We start from the raw sequence: 18,085 nt of genomic DNA, 5'->3' as shown, positions 1-18,085 counted from the left end.
TGGCATACATATTACAGTTTTTTTTTGGTGGGTTTTTTTTGGAGGGGTGGGGGGCATATTTGCAGGTTCATGTGAACTTTGTCCTAAATCGTCGTGGTACACTTTGGTGAGTATTGACTAGGACTGGTTAAGACAAGTACTCTCATCCGCTTGCTGATCGAGGTTGGCGTCATACTCGTGGATAAAACTGTAACGACGGTACACGGAGCCGCCTTGACTCGTGTACACCACGTCCACTTCATCACCGCTGTCCGGGTCGGGCACACCGTGAGGCATGTTGGCGCCGCCGCTCAATCTCTCGTAACTCTGTTTCCAGCAAAGCCTCCTCCTAGCTCGGGCCTTCACCAAGGCAAAGGCGAGCAGAGCCAGCGCAAGCGCGACCAGCAGGGCGACAGGCGCAGCAGCCGACGTGTGATGGAGGACGCCCGAAGACATGTTTGTGTCTGTGACCGGCGCGTCCCCTGACTTGGGTTCGGGGGCCTCCACGCACAGACCTACAAAAAGAAAAAAAATCGAGTGAGTCAATTAAAATATATTTTTAAACATATTTGAAACACACTTGTACATAAAAGAATAAATGCAAGCATTAAGTATCTCTGTTTGATCCATTACTTCCCCTGTTGGGTGTTTGTGTGTGAGTTTCTGGGCGTGAACAGCGGCTTGGTATGAAAAAAAAAAAAAAAAAAATCCCATTGAAAGAACAGATTTTAATTCCTCCACAGGTAATTTGAATAGAGTGAATATAGACACAGCTGCTTCTGCACTTTTAGTCGCATTATTTAACAAACAGTAACACAATAATAATAATACATTTTATTTGTGGGCGCCTTTCTAAGCACTCAAAGACACCTTACAACAAGCAGTTAAAAACACAAAAAATACAATGTTAAAAACAACATCAAATCAAATAAGATAAAACAAAATGGAGATAATGGATTTATGGTCAGCGTGAATACCGTAAACTTGTCTAAACAGATATGTTTTGAGGATGGATTTGAAATGTGTTAATGAGTCTATGTTACGAAGGTCAGCGGGGAGTGTGTTCCAAAGCTGGTGACGAGGTGGGCGGGGGGACAGTGAGGAGGAGAGAGTAGGAACAACGAAGAGAGCGGACAGATGTGGCAATGTGGATGAGGTCAGATAGGTATGGAGGGGCAAGGTTGTGGATAGCTTTGAAAGTAAATAGCAGGATTTTATATTGAATGCGGTGTATAATGGGGAGCCAGTGGAGATGTTGGAGGACAGGTGTAATATGGTTTATGGATGGTGTGAGTGTGATAATGCGAGCGGCTGAATTTTGGACCAGCTGAAGCTTATGGAGGGTTTTTTGAGGGAGACCGAAACAGGAGGGAGTTACAGTAATCAAGCATACACACAAGCACACATAAAAGCATACACACAAGCACATTTTTAGAAGACCTGCTAATGCCCTCGATTGTTGCTGTACGCCAGAGTGGCTAACGTTTAGCCAGTTAACAGCTATCCAACTCAACAAACCAGGCCCGCCTTTCAAAGGCACACGTACACATTCAACGTCACATATACTACAGTGTAGAACGTCAGCCTGGTTTATGACAAGAGGTGTTGTATACTGCACCTGAGCGGCTGTCGCAGATGCAACAGTCTGTGCGGTTCCCTCCCACCTGACAGCAGCGGGCACAGCGGCTCTCCACGGCGTGAAGGCCAAAATCTTGGTGACAAGTCAGGCAGTGGTCAGATCTCGGGCCGCTGCAATGCTTGCATGAGCTGTCACATGGCTCACAGGTGGCCTGCAGAGGTAGCCGTAAAAAAAAAGGGCCTTTTTTAATATTATGCTGAAATTGCAATTCAAACATTAATTGTACATTTATAGAATTTTACATTTGGATTTTGGGAGGGAAACACTGTGGATCCCCAAATAGTCACAGTTCAGCATTTGCAAATTCGCTCCCTCAATATTCACAGAAAAACTCGCCAGTTTGTGATTTGTGATCTGTAGCGTTTCAAAAAGATTTTTTTATTTTTTAACTTACCATCAACAGTATATATATTAATACCAACGGTTACTGTCGGCCATAAACGCCCCAAAACTACAAGCTAGTTGTCTGCTCAACCAAAACTAAACACGCGTACTTGTTCCGCTTTCCGCAATGAGTAAATATTCCACAAAAAAAAAAAAAGAAAGAAAAAAGAGGCTTTAAACTGCTTATTTCCACTCTCAGCTGATGATTACTGTCAAACTAAATGTAAAACAAAAAACAATGATGTTGTGTCTTTACAACAGCCAAATAGCCTCCAGTATCTTAACGCTGACTATGTATTGGAAAACATCAAAGGCGCACGGGCTCACAATTAGCATCCACCCGTTTCGAAGCAAAAGTGTTTTAGTCAACCAATTTTTGTGGTCCAATTAACCGAATTAGCTGAGTTTTTTCCCCAGCCCTTAAAAAAAAAAAAAAAAAGAGCCAATTTTTACTGTTTAAACAGATTACTGGCATTTCCATTCATTTCAATAGAGAAAGCTGAAGATACAAGTTTTCAGTTCCAAGCATGGTCTAGGAACAAATTCGCTCATATGTCAGGTTACCACTATAATAGGCAAACAAACACTGAATGCCATACGATAGTAGTACCATAAAACTGCTCGTGTCAATACAATACTGTATTTGCATTGCAGCAAACCTTTTCGGTGAAGTACCTCCCCTCCTCACAGCGTGGGTAGCAGACTTTGTCCTTTAGCGTGCTGCCTTTGTCACAGGTCACGCAGCTCTGAGGCGAGCCATCTGTCAAGCACATGCGACATTTGCTGAGAAAAATTGTGACCAATATTAACACGTAGGAAAGGAAATGGCGGCGAGAGGTCGACCGCTTTGGCTTGATGGTCACCTATGCAGGTGTGGCAACTGATGTGGCATCGCAAGCACACGTCATTGAGTTTGTAGAAGCGCTGCGGGCAGCGCTCCACGCACAGCTTGGTGCCTTGCAGCTCCAGGAGGGGAGGCAGACAGGCCCGGCAGGATTCTGGCCCGGGACCGGTGCACATCTCACAGGAGTGGTGGCATTTCTCACAGTGGGAGCCCGCTTGGTAGTACCTGCAGAAAGGCAGGAAGACATTGATTGGAACAAGAGCAGTGTGGGAGGAGATTGAAAAACTACCCTTCAGTTTTCTACAATGCTTGTCCTCATGCAGCTAGGATAGACAGCACCCCAATTAAAAAAAAAAAATATGCTCAATTGTTTTCCTAACCCTCTTGCTGGGTTGCAGTGGACTTGGAGCAGATCGGGTTACTTTTACCCAAGGTTGGGTTAGTTATTTTGACCCAGCGGATTAGGTTGAAGATTGGATTTGGGCAGGCTGAAAAGTTGAAGCTGGTCGCCATTTTGGATGTTTTTTGTGGTTGTTTCATGAAGTTTAAATGAATTTAATGTAACATTGTTCCAACAGATTGTGCAACAAACAACATAAATCATATATGAACAGTCCACTCGGGCTGTGTTTCAAAAGCTATGGAATAAAAATGTGTCTTTTGACGTGATTTAAATATACCTGCAGCGTAGGGACTTGCCTAACATTCAGAAACAGCTCGTTTTACAACTTTAGAGCTGCCACTTCAAGTTTCAACCTGGATTTCGGGACAATCAGGAGACGCTGATCAGAGGACCTGAGAGACCTTGAAGGAACACAGGGTTCCAACTGGTTGGAGGGGTAGCAAGGTGCCAAGCCATTCAGGCACTTAAAAGGAACAGCAAAATGTTGAAATCAATCCTACAAAGCACAGGAATTATGCGTACTAGTCAACAAACGAGCAGCAGCCTTCTGGACTGTTTCCAAAACGGAACACGATAAAAACGGTTTGACCTTGGAGAGCCTCCTCAGCTGAAAAAAAAAGCTCTTTCCTACCGCATCGTTTATTTTCATTTAAAATGGAGGGGTTGCGTCAGGAAGGGCATCTGGTGTAACAACTGCCATCACAACATATCACACGAGTGTCTCGTGGCTCTCCTGTCAGGGGAAAATTGCTTCTTCTTCTTCAAAAATCTTTTAATCCAACGTGCGAGGTCAAACCCCCATAACCCCGACAATGAGAATCTATAACCCAACATTGGCTCCGTGCCTTTTTGACCCATGTTTGCGATTTCACCCAATTTGCATCACTTTGAACCCGGCAGTTTTAAGAATGTAGGAGTATCAGGATGGCAAGTGTTCTTTTGTTGACTGATGCTCACAAAATTAAGTCCAATGTATGGTGAACAAATCATTTCTAGTAATGTGTCAGAGATGCTCAATTGGACAGTTGAACAGAGACTGGACCCAGGAACAGATTGTCTTTGACTGCCAGGCAGGAGGTACGGTTCTTTGAAGCCGCACTAACTCGCGCTCGCCTCTCAAAACCGAAAACCCGAACCCTCGCAACTCCTGCTGGCCTTTATTGACAGTATATGCAAATTACAAGTGACATATCAGAAAAACACTGGCCCCTTCATTTACATGTTTTTCTACTTTTTCTACTTCTTCCCTCCGAACTTTGCTGATGTACGTTGCAAATTTCTCCACTGTGAGACAATAAAGGTTTTCTGATCTTATCTTATGCCGCGCCTCTCAGTGGACACCTGGGGGGCCAAAACACTTCCCAGTACAAGCACTAACATCTTCCCATGAACTGATACATCTGTAACTTTGCTCAAGGACATCTTATGCTGGAGCACATTCTGTCCTCCCTATCCGCCCGAAGTTGAATCTTCCTGTCTTATCAGTTGACAAGCACCTCAAACTGACTCCTGAATCTCTATGCTCCATTGTGTACAAGCTGTAGCAACACACGCGTTCAAGGTCCATCAAGCATGTAACAAAATGTAACTTTTAAACATGATCGCATTGTCTTTGTCGATTCTCCATCATAAGTTTGAAGACAACGTAAACAGACCAGGAAAAGAGCTTATGACTCCGTACAAAGTCAACGATATGGTACCAATGAGCTGGCATTCGGCGTCATACCCTGTGGGACAATGGCGGACGCAGAGATGAAGGAGGCGCAGGTATTTCGGGGAACAAGTGAGGCAGTCTCTGGGCGATGACCCCGTGCAGGTGTCGCACATGTGATCACAGGGCAAACAGAAACCCAGCTGGGTTCCATCTGCCTCCAGCCCGCTTGTGTACGTACCGGCCGGACATTCGCTCACGCAGGTCCTGTCTGGAAGACAACACACACAGACACGCCTCTGTTTTTATGCCCCCTTCGAAGACAATCGATGACTTTGTCCTCTCATGGCATTCTGTTTCCCTTTCTATTTTTCTATCATGGCCACAAAAGAATCACATTCTATCGCGCCGGTAGATATCCTGGGCTATATGCTGCGAACAATGAGCTGCAGAAATGACAAATAGTTTGAGATGAAGAACTTCATTGGAAACTCACTGTGAAGGTATCGGGGGACAGCACACATCAGGCATTCGTCGCTGGCAAGCCCCTCGCAGGAGTAGCAGTGGCGGTGGCAGCCCATACATGTGAACTGGTCGTCATGCAGGAAGGTCCTCGGAGGACAGTCACTATCACCGGTCACGCCGCACAGCAAGCTGTTCGGATCCAGAACCAGGCCTCGTTCGCACTGGGTGCACTGGTCAGGGTTCGGACCGGAGCAGCTCACACACGTCTGGTGGCACTCTGCACATCATCAGTGTCATTTCTAGCAAACATGCTGCCTTGAAATGCAAAATGATGCTTGATTTTGCTTTTCATTATTAAGTAGTTATATATACTGTATTGGTTAACCGGCAGCTGAGGAGAAGTTATGATGTAATTTACATTTCAAAAACCAGAAGCCATTCATTTACGAATGTGATTGCACTTTAGATTTGAATGAGGCAAAATAACATGCTTTTTCTCTCAAATATATTGTTATATTCATTTGTTTCAGCTGCACTGTAAATATTTTCTGTATAAAAATTAATTTGGTGTTCAAAAAGTCGTTTTTCAAACTTCGAGTTTTGAAAAAGAGGGGGTCGTCTTATAATCAGGGCCGTCTTATAATCGGGCCAATACGGTAAGTAGGAATCATTTGTTCCTGTATTAGATCTAAATGGGGTAACAGAGGCCAGATGAATGAGCAGAGTGGGGTGTAATCTCAGAAGTATGATATATATTGTCAAACGGCGGATTCACCTATTGCCAGATTTTTGGGGGTGACACAAAAAATGTTTTTTCCTTTAAATTTCCCCAATCACCCGTGTGCTGGAGCCTTTCCCAGCTGATGTTGGGTGAGAGGTGGGGACATGGAGTACACCTTGAACTGGTTGCCAGCTAATCGCAGGACATCTACATCCATCCATCCATTTTCTGGACCGTTTTATCCTCACAAGGGTCACGGGGGGTGCTGGAGCCTATCCCAGCTGTCTTCGGGCAGTAGGCGGGGGACACCCTGAACCGGTTGCCAGCCACTCGCAGGGCACACAGGGACAAACAACCATCCGCGCTCACACTCACACCTCGGGACAATTTGGAGTGTTCAATCAGCCTGCCATGCATGCTTTTGGAATGTGGGAGGGAACCGGAGTACATCACCCGGAGAAAACACACACAGGCCCGGGGAGAACATGCAAACTCCACACAGGGAGGCCGGAGCCGGGATCGAACCAACGACCTCTGCACCGTGAGCTCGACGCGCTAACCACTGGGCCGCCGGGCCGCCCCTGGGACATCTATAGACAGACAAAAACTTCAATAGATGTCACCTTGGCACTCTGTTGCTGCAGCCTCATAGTAGGTGCCAGTCGGGCACTCTTTTGAGCATGCGCCCTTATAGAGTTTAGGACTGAATAAGGAGCAGGTCTCGCAGTCATCCGCCAAAGGCCCAGAACAGCTGCTACAGGTCGGATGGCACAGACCACAGCGGCCCTCCTCCATGTCCTCATAGTAGCCCGTGGGACAATTAGCCTTACAGGCACCATTCAGCATCAGGTACAAGAAAGTGCATTCTGGAAGGAGACGGAAGAAGGTGGGTTGCTTTGTGCTGAACTGAAATACTTCTACATCCACTGTATCACTTCCAACTCACTGAAGCAGGTCCTGTCGTCCGAGCAGATATCGCAGTGAGGGGGGCAACGCCTGCAGGCGCCGTCGTCGGCAGGGTAAGCCCCCAGTGAACAGTTGAGCGTGCACGCACCGCCCTCCAAGTAGCGGCCTTCAGCGCAGGAGAGACATTTTGTACTGGAGCCTTCACACGTGAGGCAGGTATTGTCGCAGGCGCTGCATGATCCCTCTGCCGTCTCCCAGTAGCCTCTGGAAGCAAAGTCAAGGGATATTTATTTGACTAGAATCCATCATAGAATTAATAACTGTGTGAGTGGTGAGAAGCATTATTTTGTGAATTTTTGACGCATTTCTAATGGCGCATTTCTGAACCAATTCCAATTTGAAAATATTCACTCCTTGAAAGAGATCATCTGAACCATTTTTAAACTTCGCCCCCTACCCTCTTTTTTTGACAAGAACCGCAACTATTCCAGTTTAGGAGAAATTTAACGCTTCAAATTCATGATTTCTCAACCAAATCAAATACTGTTGATATGTTTGTACTGTATCGCCACATTTCTCAACCAATACATCCATTCCAACTTCAATTAAAAAATCAGATCATTCAGGACAGAAGGGAACTATTTTTAATTTTAAAAAATCCACACTTTTTCCATAATCCAATCTTTTTCGCGGAACAAAACCATTGCAATTAATGGAAAATTTACATTAATTCAAACCACTTCTCAAACAAGTCACATTTTTACCTCCACATTTGTTAACCACCTTCAACTATTCCAACATGAAATCGGTCAGCTCATTCAGGACATCTTGGGAATTATTTCTGACATACCCAGAATTCACAGTTTTCACCTACCGGTAATTCCGCATTTTCAGCTTTCTTTCCGCAATAGTTGAAGACATTTTTTTCTTTTCTTCTCAACAGGATAATTTCAAACATTCACATTTATCAAATGTTCTCATTTTCTATGAGAAAATGTCCCAATGCATAGAGATTTTTTTACAAATTTACCTCTATCTGATAATTCAGCAAGACTCACATTCTACATTTGTAATTCATTGTACAGCTTTTCATTTCGGCGCCAGCTCTCCACCATCCATGTGCAATTTGTACTGAAATTCCAATTCCTACAGAAAGTGCAATTTCTTTTCTTTGACTTCAATACGTTGTGATGTATTCAAGAGTGCTATAATCCTCACTTGATTTCTGTCTTTGGCATTATGACTCAACATCTTGCATTTCTCAGCTTTCACACACAATTTATAAAGGAATTGCCATTTCTGGCAATGATAAAAAGTGCAACAATAGCAGCTTACTCCGGGCAGTTTGACCAGCACCTCCCCTGGTGAAGATAGAGCTTAAAGCTGCCTTTGGAACAGTCGATACAGTTATCGCTGGAGCCCACGCAGGCCTCGCAGTTTGGTGAGCAATTTTCACACAGCTGTGTGGCCGTGTTAGCATAGGAGCCGGGGGGACACCGCATCACGCAGGAACTTTCCTGGTCCAGGAAATAGCCTGTGAGATGATGATGATGCAGTGAGCGGTTTCAGGTGTGAATTTGACTGCCCGGCAGAAGGTGTTTGTACCTTTAAAACACGAGGAGCAATCCTGCGCCTGTGGGCCAAAGCAGGTCTTGCAGGATACATCACATGTGTGACATTTTCCAGAATCAGCTAGAAATAAAACGCACACGCGCACACACACACACACGGAGAGTGTCAAATCAGATTCAAAAAGGCTAAAACATGAGTGCTTGACTCAAGAATGAAATGATTGCTTGCATACATTTTGATTGGCAAAAAAGATGCAAACACAAACGTGAATAAAATGTTCCGCTCATATAAGATCTGAGGAAAAAAATAGATAAAATAATAAATCCCACGAATCACACCGTTAAACTTTGTTTAACCATTTCAAAGAAGTATACGCTTAACAATTGCTTATTGTTCTGCTTGGTAGGTGTTGAAGACTGCGCTGCATCATACTGAGAGGTGTTCCGCATCATCTGTAAACTATAAATACGCACTCGCTAAGACTGTTCATAATAATAGCACGGTTGAAAACAACTTGACTGGTGCTTCAAATGAGTCCAAGTGCCCTGTGCTGGATGAGCAAAGCTTTCTGGAAACGCTCTTCTAAAGCGTCTCTTGAGTGAGCATGAACTGTTTGACTCGAACCCACAGCTCCCACGAGAGGATTCAAACTTGTGTCATCTGTAAGCACCCACTCTGCTCAAGTGTCCTTAAGCAAGACACCAAACCATCAGCGATTGAAGCAGTCAAACATCAGGTCAGCATCATCTCGGTCACTTGGTACTTTGCTCAGATACAACAGTAGTTATCTCCCGGAGCGAAATTAGCCACATTCAAGGTTGGAAATTACTGGTAGCCTTACCGTCAAAGTAGTGCCCCAATGGGCAGTTAGTCAGTGGGCACTGCCCGTGAAGAGGAGAGTTGCCCGCCAGACAGAGGTCACAGTCTGTTGAGCGAGGCCCGTGGCATGTCTGGCAGGAGCTGTGGCAAGGCTCACAGCGCCACCCGGTGGTCTCCCTGAAGGATTGTTGTGGGCATTGTTTCACACATTTGCCTCCTGTCATGGGCAGAGAAGTAAAAAGATTCCACTTGACAAGTGATCTACACAACAATCTACCCCGAGGAATATATATGAAATACAAGTCTACGCACCGCTGTTAAAATGCCAGTTTTTGTGATGAGAACAAGGTGAACGATTTCAAAACGTTGTTCGCCTGTAACCTAATTGTGGCCTGTAATCTGTACAACGCCATTGAAAAAGTTGTCCAAAAAGTGATGTTTCTAACTACTATACTAAATCCATTCTTCAATCGCGTTTGACCTCATTAGAGTCACAGCGGAGCTGGCGCCGACGCGAGCTGACTTTGAACGAGAGGCATTTTTTTCATGTTATTGAAATCATAAAACAATTACTCATTGATTTCAAACTTGGTATTTATTCAATTAGTAAAACACATTTACTCAAAACTACCATCATAGCCTCATGCCCATTTCCCTGCACACTGAACACTTTCTTCTTGAACACGCTATTCTTTTTGTCAAGTACAAAATGACCGTGTCACTACGATGAGAAATTCAAGCCGCTTTCATTTTCATTCTGCTGCAGCCGCACCTTTGCTGCACTGCATCTTTGCACACATTCAAACCTTGAAGAAGCATCTCCCTTATCTCTTCATCATATTTATTTGATCTTATTTTGTTGTTCCGTTTTGATTTTCACAAGTCTTGGGATGCATGCGTGGAGTTTACACTTTCCGATCACGGACATCCTCGTTCGTTTATATCAAACATGCCCAAACCTTTTTGACCGAAGATCTACTTTTCGATCAACCAACCTCCCGCGATCGACTCATTAACGCGCACACGCACGCCATGATGAGGAACAGCCTGACGCGGAGGCATGCGAGGCACTTTGGCAGCCTGTTAACTATCGTAGCTCACCCGTACCGTTTAAAAATAATAATAATAATAATAATGATAAAAGATAAAAGCGCAACAGCTCCGATCACAAGCTGCAATTGCAGACTGCTGAGCGCTAACAACTTCCGGTGACGTAGGTCACGCGCCAGCGTAGGTTAAAGATTTACCTGCTTTTTTAACATTTTATTTTTTAATACTTTTTGTGAAAATGAGACTCATAGGATGATTAGGGTGCAGTGTACATTAACACAAAAAAATATTTTACTAACATGCGCAAAGACACTCAAATGGTTGGTTGTTTTTTGTCTCCTCTACACCCCTCTACCGGTCGATCGCGATCGACGTAATGGTCACCTCTTATATGATAAGAAGAATAGAACAAGAAAGATACGATCGAGCACCGGTATGACTCGTTTGGCACATTAACCCTTTCAAGGGACAGCGGTTACTCCAGTGGACAGCTTAGCATGTTATCAGGTTGCTAATTAGTGAGCAAAATGGTGGAAATATAAAAGCGCGGTACCATTAAGGAAGTAATCTGGCTGGCAGGCAAGGCACTGTGCCTCACCCCTGCAGTCTGCGCACGGCATGGGGCAGGACAGGCACACACCCCTGCCTTGGTCCTCATATGTGCGCTGGGGGCAGTGCTTGCGACACTGGTGTCTGAAACTGTGAAAGGAACAGTTAATAACCAACCCATGTATAATGCCAATCGTAATATTTACCCTTATCAAATAATCATCTAAAACCCCACCTTGCTGTGTGCATGTGAAACTGGCCGGTAATTATTGACAAAACCTCCACTTGTTTTTAAGCCAATATGTTGAGCTATTGTGACATTTTCAATGGGCCTTTCAAAGTGTCACAATTACAAGAAGAAAAATGTCGAGGCAGGCAGGTCCCACCCCCTTTGTAGCAGGATGAAATGACACGAGGGATGATAAAACATCCACCACAACTGCAGTCGTATTGCTTTCATACAACAACAGACAAGGATACACGATGCCGACCGATTTTTTTTCAGACGTTGTCGCTTTCCTCTTAACACAGAAAATTAATTGGCATTTATTTGCAGCTCGGAGGCACGGGGGAATCATTAACCTGTCTTCCGTGTCCCCCCGAGGCCGATCTGAGCTATTTAATTTCGCCAACCGTCCTGAAATGTAGTGCAAAGTAAAGATGTGCACCAAAGATGTCGCACAGCAAAATTGCAACAAGCAACGATCCACTAATCCTCTTGTGCCACCTTCCCTAATGAGAGTCCGACCCAGTGACAAGCCAGGGTGCGATCTCTTTGGCGTTGCCTCGGCGCTGAGATGCGTTGGCTGTTTGAGGGGGAACAGCTGGAGGCGCCACATAGTATAAATCAAGTGTTGAGAAACCGCGGGATGTTTGAGGATCCCTCTGAGCCAATATTAGACTCTCCATTCCACAAGGGCACGGCAGCATTACCCAAGCAACACCCCCCCCCCCCTTTTCCTTAATGTGTGTCTAAGTTAGGTAAAATGGGCTGCAGATGCACCACAAAGTTAACCTTTAGGCCATGAAACAAACCTGCTGAGTGTTATCTAAGTAAATTCGTATTTCCTTGGGAGGACGCCAAAACGTCCATCACGTTTACAAACTCAGGACTTTCCCATCAGAGCCTCACACCACAAAAGGAGAAATATTTGGTGACGTTTTCAAATTAATTTTGTATGTAGATCACTTTAAAAACACAACCAAAAAAATGACATCATCAAACTGCTGAGGATATGTATTCCAAATTTGGAATTTAACCTATCCAACCTAGCCAAGTATATCTTTTGTGAACTGCATATTAGAGATGCAATGATTAATCGACATCGAAATGATTATCAAATGAATGGACAACTATTTCCGGAATGTATTAAATGTCAACAGTAAATATTCTCAGATTTCCTTCATCCTCCATGAACTCAGAACTGTGATGGTAGACTTTAACCTCCTGCGATTGCTGAGCGGTAACGTGAAGGTGGACATCAACCCGCAGGCAGCCTTGCACTCTTTGCATCCACCTACTCAAATTTGTTTGACGCAAACGCCGCCTCCGAGCACCACTCTGGCTCAGGTAACAGTGTCTCTTTTTGAATGTGCGGTAATCTGACACACAAAATGCCAGAAAAGGGGCAGAAGTAAACAATGAGAGGTCTGTTTAAGATCCCTAAACTGTGACCCACAATGTGTGAGTCAGCAGAGGAAGAGAGACGATTGCAGTTTTAGTTGCATTGATTAAAACTTCACAAATATATAAAATTCATTAAAAAATTTTTTAATATGTCTACAACTCCAATGACAAAGGGTGACAGCAAAAATTCGCAAACCTTCTTATTCAAACGTCTTCTTTTACACTTTTAATCAAATGTCAACTCATCCGATGTTTACACACTTTCAAGGTGAGCGCGAGAAGAAAATGTCACTCGTCGGCAGATAAAATGAACGGAAGATTAAAAACTTACAGAAAGTAACCTTGAGCGCAACTGCTGCAAATCTCAGGGTCTTCTGTTAAAGAAAGAAAAAAAAGGATAAGAACAACCAATTTAAAGTGAGTCATTTTACAAACTGGGTTTTAATAGCCTGAACGGACCATTCAATTGATACATCAACAGTAAAAGTGACTTTTACCTGTGGAGCATGTTTTGCAGCCCATCTGACAGTCAATACACTCGCCTGTATCGAGATCCTGCACTTGTCCTGCAACGCGGAGTCATACAAATCTGACATTTTGCGACATTTTCTGTAATTACATTTCACCTATCTTTGCATTCTGTCCTCCATTTTGGATCACATTGAACAAACCAAATGCAAGTCTGGGAGAGGTCACTAACATGCTTTTATCTGGTTCTCAAATGTAGCCACAACAAAAGATTTGGTGTCCTGTTTACCTATATCACAGTGTGCCGTTTGGCAGAGCCCACCGTGGAGTTTGTAGCGTTCGCGACATTTGGCACATATATTGCCATCTGTGCAGAGTTCACAATTGGCTATGCAGGGCAGGCAGGCATAGCGACCCCTGTCAGGATACAGTCCGCGGGGGCAGTGCATCCGACAGCGACCTTGGTGGAGGAAACGTTCCTGTCCATTTTCATCTGAAGGAAAAAGAACAAAGAAAACCGAACGCATTTTGTTTTCTTTGAGATACTATTTTGCCTTAGGGAGCCATTTCATGCAAATCCCTCCATTATCCATTTTCCATACTGCTTATCCTTATTTGGGTCACAGGTTAGCTAAAGCATATTTTAGCTGATTTTTTGGGGGGGCTAGAGGCATCCCAGAATTCGTCGTCGCCAGTCAAATATTGCGCACGCACAGACAAAACAGCATTTGCACTCACATTCACATCCAATGGATGATTTTAAATGGACATTTTTCACGACACAAATGTTTTTTGTCATTTGGGAAGAAGTGGAAGAACCCGCTGAAAAATAATGGAAGTATGCCTGCACAAAGAAATCAACACAGAAGAACCCTGAACTTAGATTCAAACAGATCGACGTGCCATCTTTGTGCCATTTCATGAAATCCCTTTCCGCAAATCTTTGAAAATAGTATTTCCATGCTTTGGTTGGACTTTTGGAGGACTTCTGTGGGGGATGCAGTAGCTAGAGAAAAATAAAGAGACCTTTAAAAAAAACTATTACAAGATAACTTCAGGTATAGTTGGTTGTGATTGGATTAATTTTGAATATGTGGATGAATTTTGACCCAAAATGGGATGATCGATTCAAGCCCCGCCTTCATATAAATTCAGGTCTATTTTATTGTATTATTATTATTATTATTTATTTATTTTTATTTCTTTAATTGCTGTCACTAAGCGACCTGTAAGTTTCTCTATTCAAGGCAATGCAGGATATACTGCTCAAATAAGTAAAAGAAAATATTTACCTTGAATTTTTAAAAACACAAATCTACAAACAAAGAGCAGAACAATGCAATTATCAGCATACCTTTGCAAGCTTCCCGTGATGGGTTCAGAGTGAAAATGAGGACTTTGTTTGTTGCTTCTCATTTTACAGCGGCATGGCTTCTAGCAAATATCTTCAGCACCAATTTGCAAGCCGAATACTTTGTTAGTCGAAACTTATATTTGACAGTGATCATAATTTAGGCTCCACCTGTGTAAAAACAATAGATGTACACTACTCGGTGCAACCAGAGAGTCACTGACGAGGATAGGAAAATGCTACCATTTTTTGAGAGTCACCCACCGAGAACCTCTAATACATAAACTTTTTCAAGTGCCGCGTGAAACTAAAATGAATAGTCAAAATATATAAAGTGTCCAGGCCCTGGTTGCTCATATTCTGTGGGCCTAGCTGTGACCCTTGAGGCGTCCCTAGAAGCAGCACAGTATTAACTGTAAGAGTCGAGTGGGGACTGGAGGGGAGCCACAAGCTGCACCTGCTTTTTGAAACTCCTCCACCTCCCAGCATGCACGCACACACACATCACAGCACCATGACAATACACTGCAGAGAGTGACTTTTGATGCTTTTTGAAGTACAACATCAAGGCCGCCGTCCATAGTGCTATGTAATAAAAGACTATGTACTGCAAGTGCACTAACTTACAGATGGAGGCGGCCAGAACACACACAAATGAGCCCATCCCACAAGTGTGTGTGGCAGGGAGGTAAAACCCGGTGAACCGCACAAGTAATTCAAGCCAAAGGGGATATTTTCTCCTTTCCCTCGGATTAACAAAGAGCCCATTTTAACACGATCACATTACTCCGAAGAAGTAGGAGGGAAATGATCACACCTACATTTTTTTAAACAATATCAACCGTCCCTCTGTAAGTAGAAATGTTAGAAATCCCACCCGTGACTGTTTTAACAGGGGTAAATGTTAAACTGCAAACGACTTTGGTGTGTTTTAAATGGTCATCCATTAAAACGATGGACAGAGGCAATCCATTACATTCAAACTACAAAAACTGATTGAACTCACTAAGAAGAATTGTTAAATTATCTTTTTTTCAATTCATGAATAAAGACGAGACAAATCACAACATCATACATTCGTTAACGAGTTCAAGAAAAATTAGGAAATGTAGTACCATAGTTAAAACTGCGTCATTTATATGTTCCAAGCAGGACTTCCTTTCACTCACCCACTCCACAGGTAGTGCACTCAAACAGCTCATGGCCCCAGCACTCGGAACAGGTGGGATGGCAGAGGACACATTGGCTCTTGAGCACAAACTGTCCTCTCGGGCAGGACAGAGCTCTGCACCCGACGAGCGCAAGGAAGAGGAGCTGGATCGCGCCGAACAAGAGGGACCTCATTACTGTTGCTGCGGCGACTGCAAAGTGAAGACGAGAAGGCAGCAGTGCCGCCGACTGACTTGCACGGACGCAGTGTCCGTGCATGCAGCAAGTGAAGCGCCCAGACTCAAACACCAGCCCACAAATACTGTAACCTGCTCGACCAGTTCATTGGGAAGTGGACAAATGGCCAATGTGCAGGATTGGATAGATAGATAGATAGATAGATAGATAGATAGACAGACAGACAGACAGACAGACAGACAGACAGACAGACAGACAGACAGATAGATAGATAGATAGATAGACTACTATCCATCCATTTGCGTGCATTTAAATTGTGTGCGTGTTGGAATCATCTGACCTAGATTTAATCAAAAGTAAAATCTAGGTCGCACCCGGTTTACTGAGGTTTACGGATGTAAATTAGAGGGATTCTGTGGTTTTCCCCGCCGTGGCTGTTTATTTATTCAACTGCCAAAACCGATTGCAACGCGAGTAAAACGATTGTTAAAAGACCGTATAAAACCTGAATAAAAACAAACAACTACTTAGGGGTGATTTTGAGCAGAAAAAGAACAAAACGTGGTTTATGGGGGACTACATAGTTTGGCGGCAGGAAAACTTGCCACCTTTACGAGCAAACTATTAAAAACAGTAGCGTTTTTGTAAATGTATTGCAAGCTCTTGACTTTATTTGGGAGCACAGCAACAATTACTGGACACCCATTGCACTGGTGCGGTCGTCCAAAGTTGAGGTTTGTTTTTACTCAGGCACTACAGCGGCCTCTCGCGGGCTTTTGGGTCCTCACTCGTGTTAGGCGCGCACTCGCCCACCCGACGCGTGCGTACGTGCGTTACTGCGTGCGTGCTCCCGAGCTCCCAGCCGGTAGCTTACGTCACGCGGCAGCCGGAGGGGGCGTGGCTTATGGCCACTGCAGCGGAGGAATATGACACTGGGATGAGCGAGCGCGAGAGGAAAAGACACCGAGAGGCGGGAGGGAGACGACCGGCCAGGAATTAACGGTTCGCCAAGAGGTCTGCGCTGCAAACGTTACGATGGAGAGCAATGACTGACGGCAGAACGGTAAGAGACACTCGGGTTTAATTTTTCGGGGGCCGGGTTCCCCCCTCACAGCGCGACAGGCCCCGCTTCTACGACTGCTTCAGTGCCGATTGAGCACAATGGGTTAGCACTGCGGACAGGTGCACCTACGTGCTTGGATGCGTCCAACTTTAGCGAAGCTTTTATTTGGAAGCTCGAGGCTCAAAACACCCGAGGCCAGACATCACGACGGGGGGGTGGTGATGCAACGTAAAGCGGCGGCGAAGAGTTAAACAGTGTCAACATGAATGTGAGGCTATGTGCTTAGTCACAAGTCGCTTTTGTGGTCTTGTGGAGCAAGTGTGACAGCCGGCTGTATTTTGTGATGATGGCCCATTTTTTAACCGATAGACAATTAGCTCACTGAACGTGTGTAGCCTACCTATAGAATATCAATCACACTTTTTTTGGAGGTGGGCACGCTGGGGTAGATCTTTTAACGTGGACACGGATGATCATCATAATCATACATGGTTTAATTAAGACGAGTCAAATGCAACATTGTATAGTAGTGGGATGTACATTTTTCTTCCTCAAAGGCCTGATTTATGGTGTCTTCCATCAATGAATGTCTCCAGGTAGGACAAAGCCACAATTTTTTTTTTAACTTTACATTTATGTCTGTCATTCATCCCTTTGTGTGGGACAAACAGTGAAATGAACAAATCTCTGTATTATTTACTCCTCTGTTTACAACCTGCTTTCTGGACAAAGCTAAAACAGAGCCACAAAGCCAAGACAAGTGTGTGGGTGCCAGGCTAAGCCGTGCCATTCCTTCTCCTACAGATAGTGACGAAAGGGCACTTGGCACCAGATCAGTTCCCACTGTGAATTCTGTTCCTGTCAGTGGCATTTAGTTGCACAAAATCAGAACAGAGATGATGGTTGGTGTTGAACTCCGCTGGACTTTCATGTCACTCATGGCAGCACTCGGACAATGGCCAATGACATTCCTTTGCAAACATGTCTGCCAACTGCCCACTACCTCCATTACCTTAGCAAAGAATTCCCCCCATTATGATCTGTAATTCTTAAAAGAAAAAAAAAAGAACAAGGAAGCTTTGGTTCTCATAATAATAATAAGCACCTGACAGCTTTGGCTTTCTGCCACATCTAAAATCTGCAAAGTTTAGTTGTTCAGAGGAGATGAAATGAGTCAAGAAACTCATGTAATCCCCATCCAATCACTGCCCGTCTTTAAAGTGGACCCCGTTCTTTAGACATCTCTA

The 18,085-nt window shown here is 44.2% G+C and overlaps 2 protein-coding genes across 3 annotated transcripts in view; one reads left to right on the top strand and one right to left on the bottom strand.

The window, feature by feature from the left end:
* Window positions 1–53: 53 nt before the first annotated feature.
* Window positions 54–15,933, bottom strand: LOC109519469 (proprotein convertase subtilisin/kexin type 5). 2 transcript variants are annotated; one of them, XM_019876026.1, is made up of 16 exons: window positions 15,598–15,933; window positions 13,367–13,570; window positions 13,107–13,175; window positions 12,941–12,983; window positions 10,987–11,132; window positions 9,406–9,600; window positions 8,598–8,684; window positions 8,328–8,526; window positions 7,033–7,256; window positions 6,710–6,952; window positions 5,397–5,642; window positions 4,976–5,171; window positions 2,866–3,071; window positions 2,662–2,762; window positions 1,598–1,769; window positions 54–494 (listed from the first exon to the last, which is right to left on the bottom strand). In XM_019876026.1, exons 1-16 carry the CDS (start codon window positions 15,854–15,856, stop codon window positions 118–120), a joined length of 2,967 nt encoding a protein of 988 aa, XP_019731585.1. In that variant the 5' UTR covers window positions 15,857–15,933; the 3' UTR covers window positions 54–117. The 2 variants fall into 2 exon arrangements, with proteins under 2 accessions (XP_019731585.1, XP_019731586.1); XM_019876027.1 differs by having other exon boundaries at window positions 15,544–15,617.
* Window positions 15,934–16,667: 734 nt separating this feature from the next.
* The window catches only part of otud7a (OTU deubiquitinase 7A), a 30,949-nt gene continuing 29,531 nt past the window's right edge, over window positions 16,668–18,085 (top strand). Inside the window, exon 1 of the mRNA XM_019876005.1 lies at window positions 16,668–16,838. The gene's annotated coding sequence lies outside the window, so the exon portion shown is untranslated. The remainder of the gene's footprint in view (window positions 16,839–18,085) is intronic.

Source organism: Hippocampus comes, unplaced genomic scaffold, assembly GCF_001891065.2.
Source record: "Hippocampus comes isolate QL1 unplaced genomic scaffold, H_comes_QL1_v1.1 scaffold142, whole genome shotgun sequence".
Lineage (NCBI taxonomy): Eukaryota > Metazoa > Chordata > Actinopteri > Syngnathiformes > Syngnathidae > Hippocampus > Hippocampus comes.
The sequence above is the reverse complement of the archived record's forward strand: the minus strand, read 5'-3'. Positions and strand labels throughout refer to the sequence as shown.

Excerpts from the sequence above, each read along its gene's own strand:
- LOC109519469 (XM_019876026.1), bottom strand. The coding sequence starts at position 15,856 with ATGCACGGACACTGCGTCCGTGCAAGTCAGTCGGCGGCACTGCTGCCT. Across the intron at positions 12,984-13,106 it reads CTGCAAAACATGCTCCACAG|AAGACCCTGAGATTTGCAGC; the intron begins GTAAAAGTCACT and ends TTTCTTTAACAG. Across the intron at positions 8,685-9,405 it reads ATTGGGGCACTACTTTGACG|CTGATTCTGGAAAATGTCAC; the intron begins GTAAGGCTACCA and ends TTTTATTTCTAG.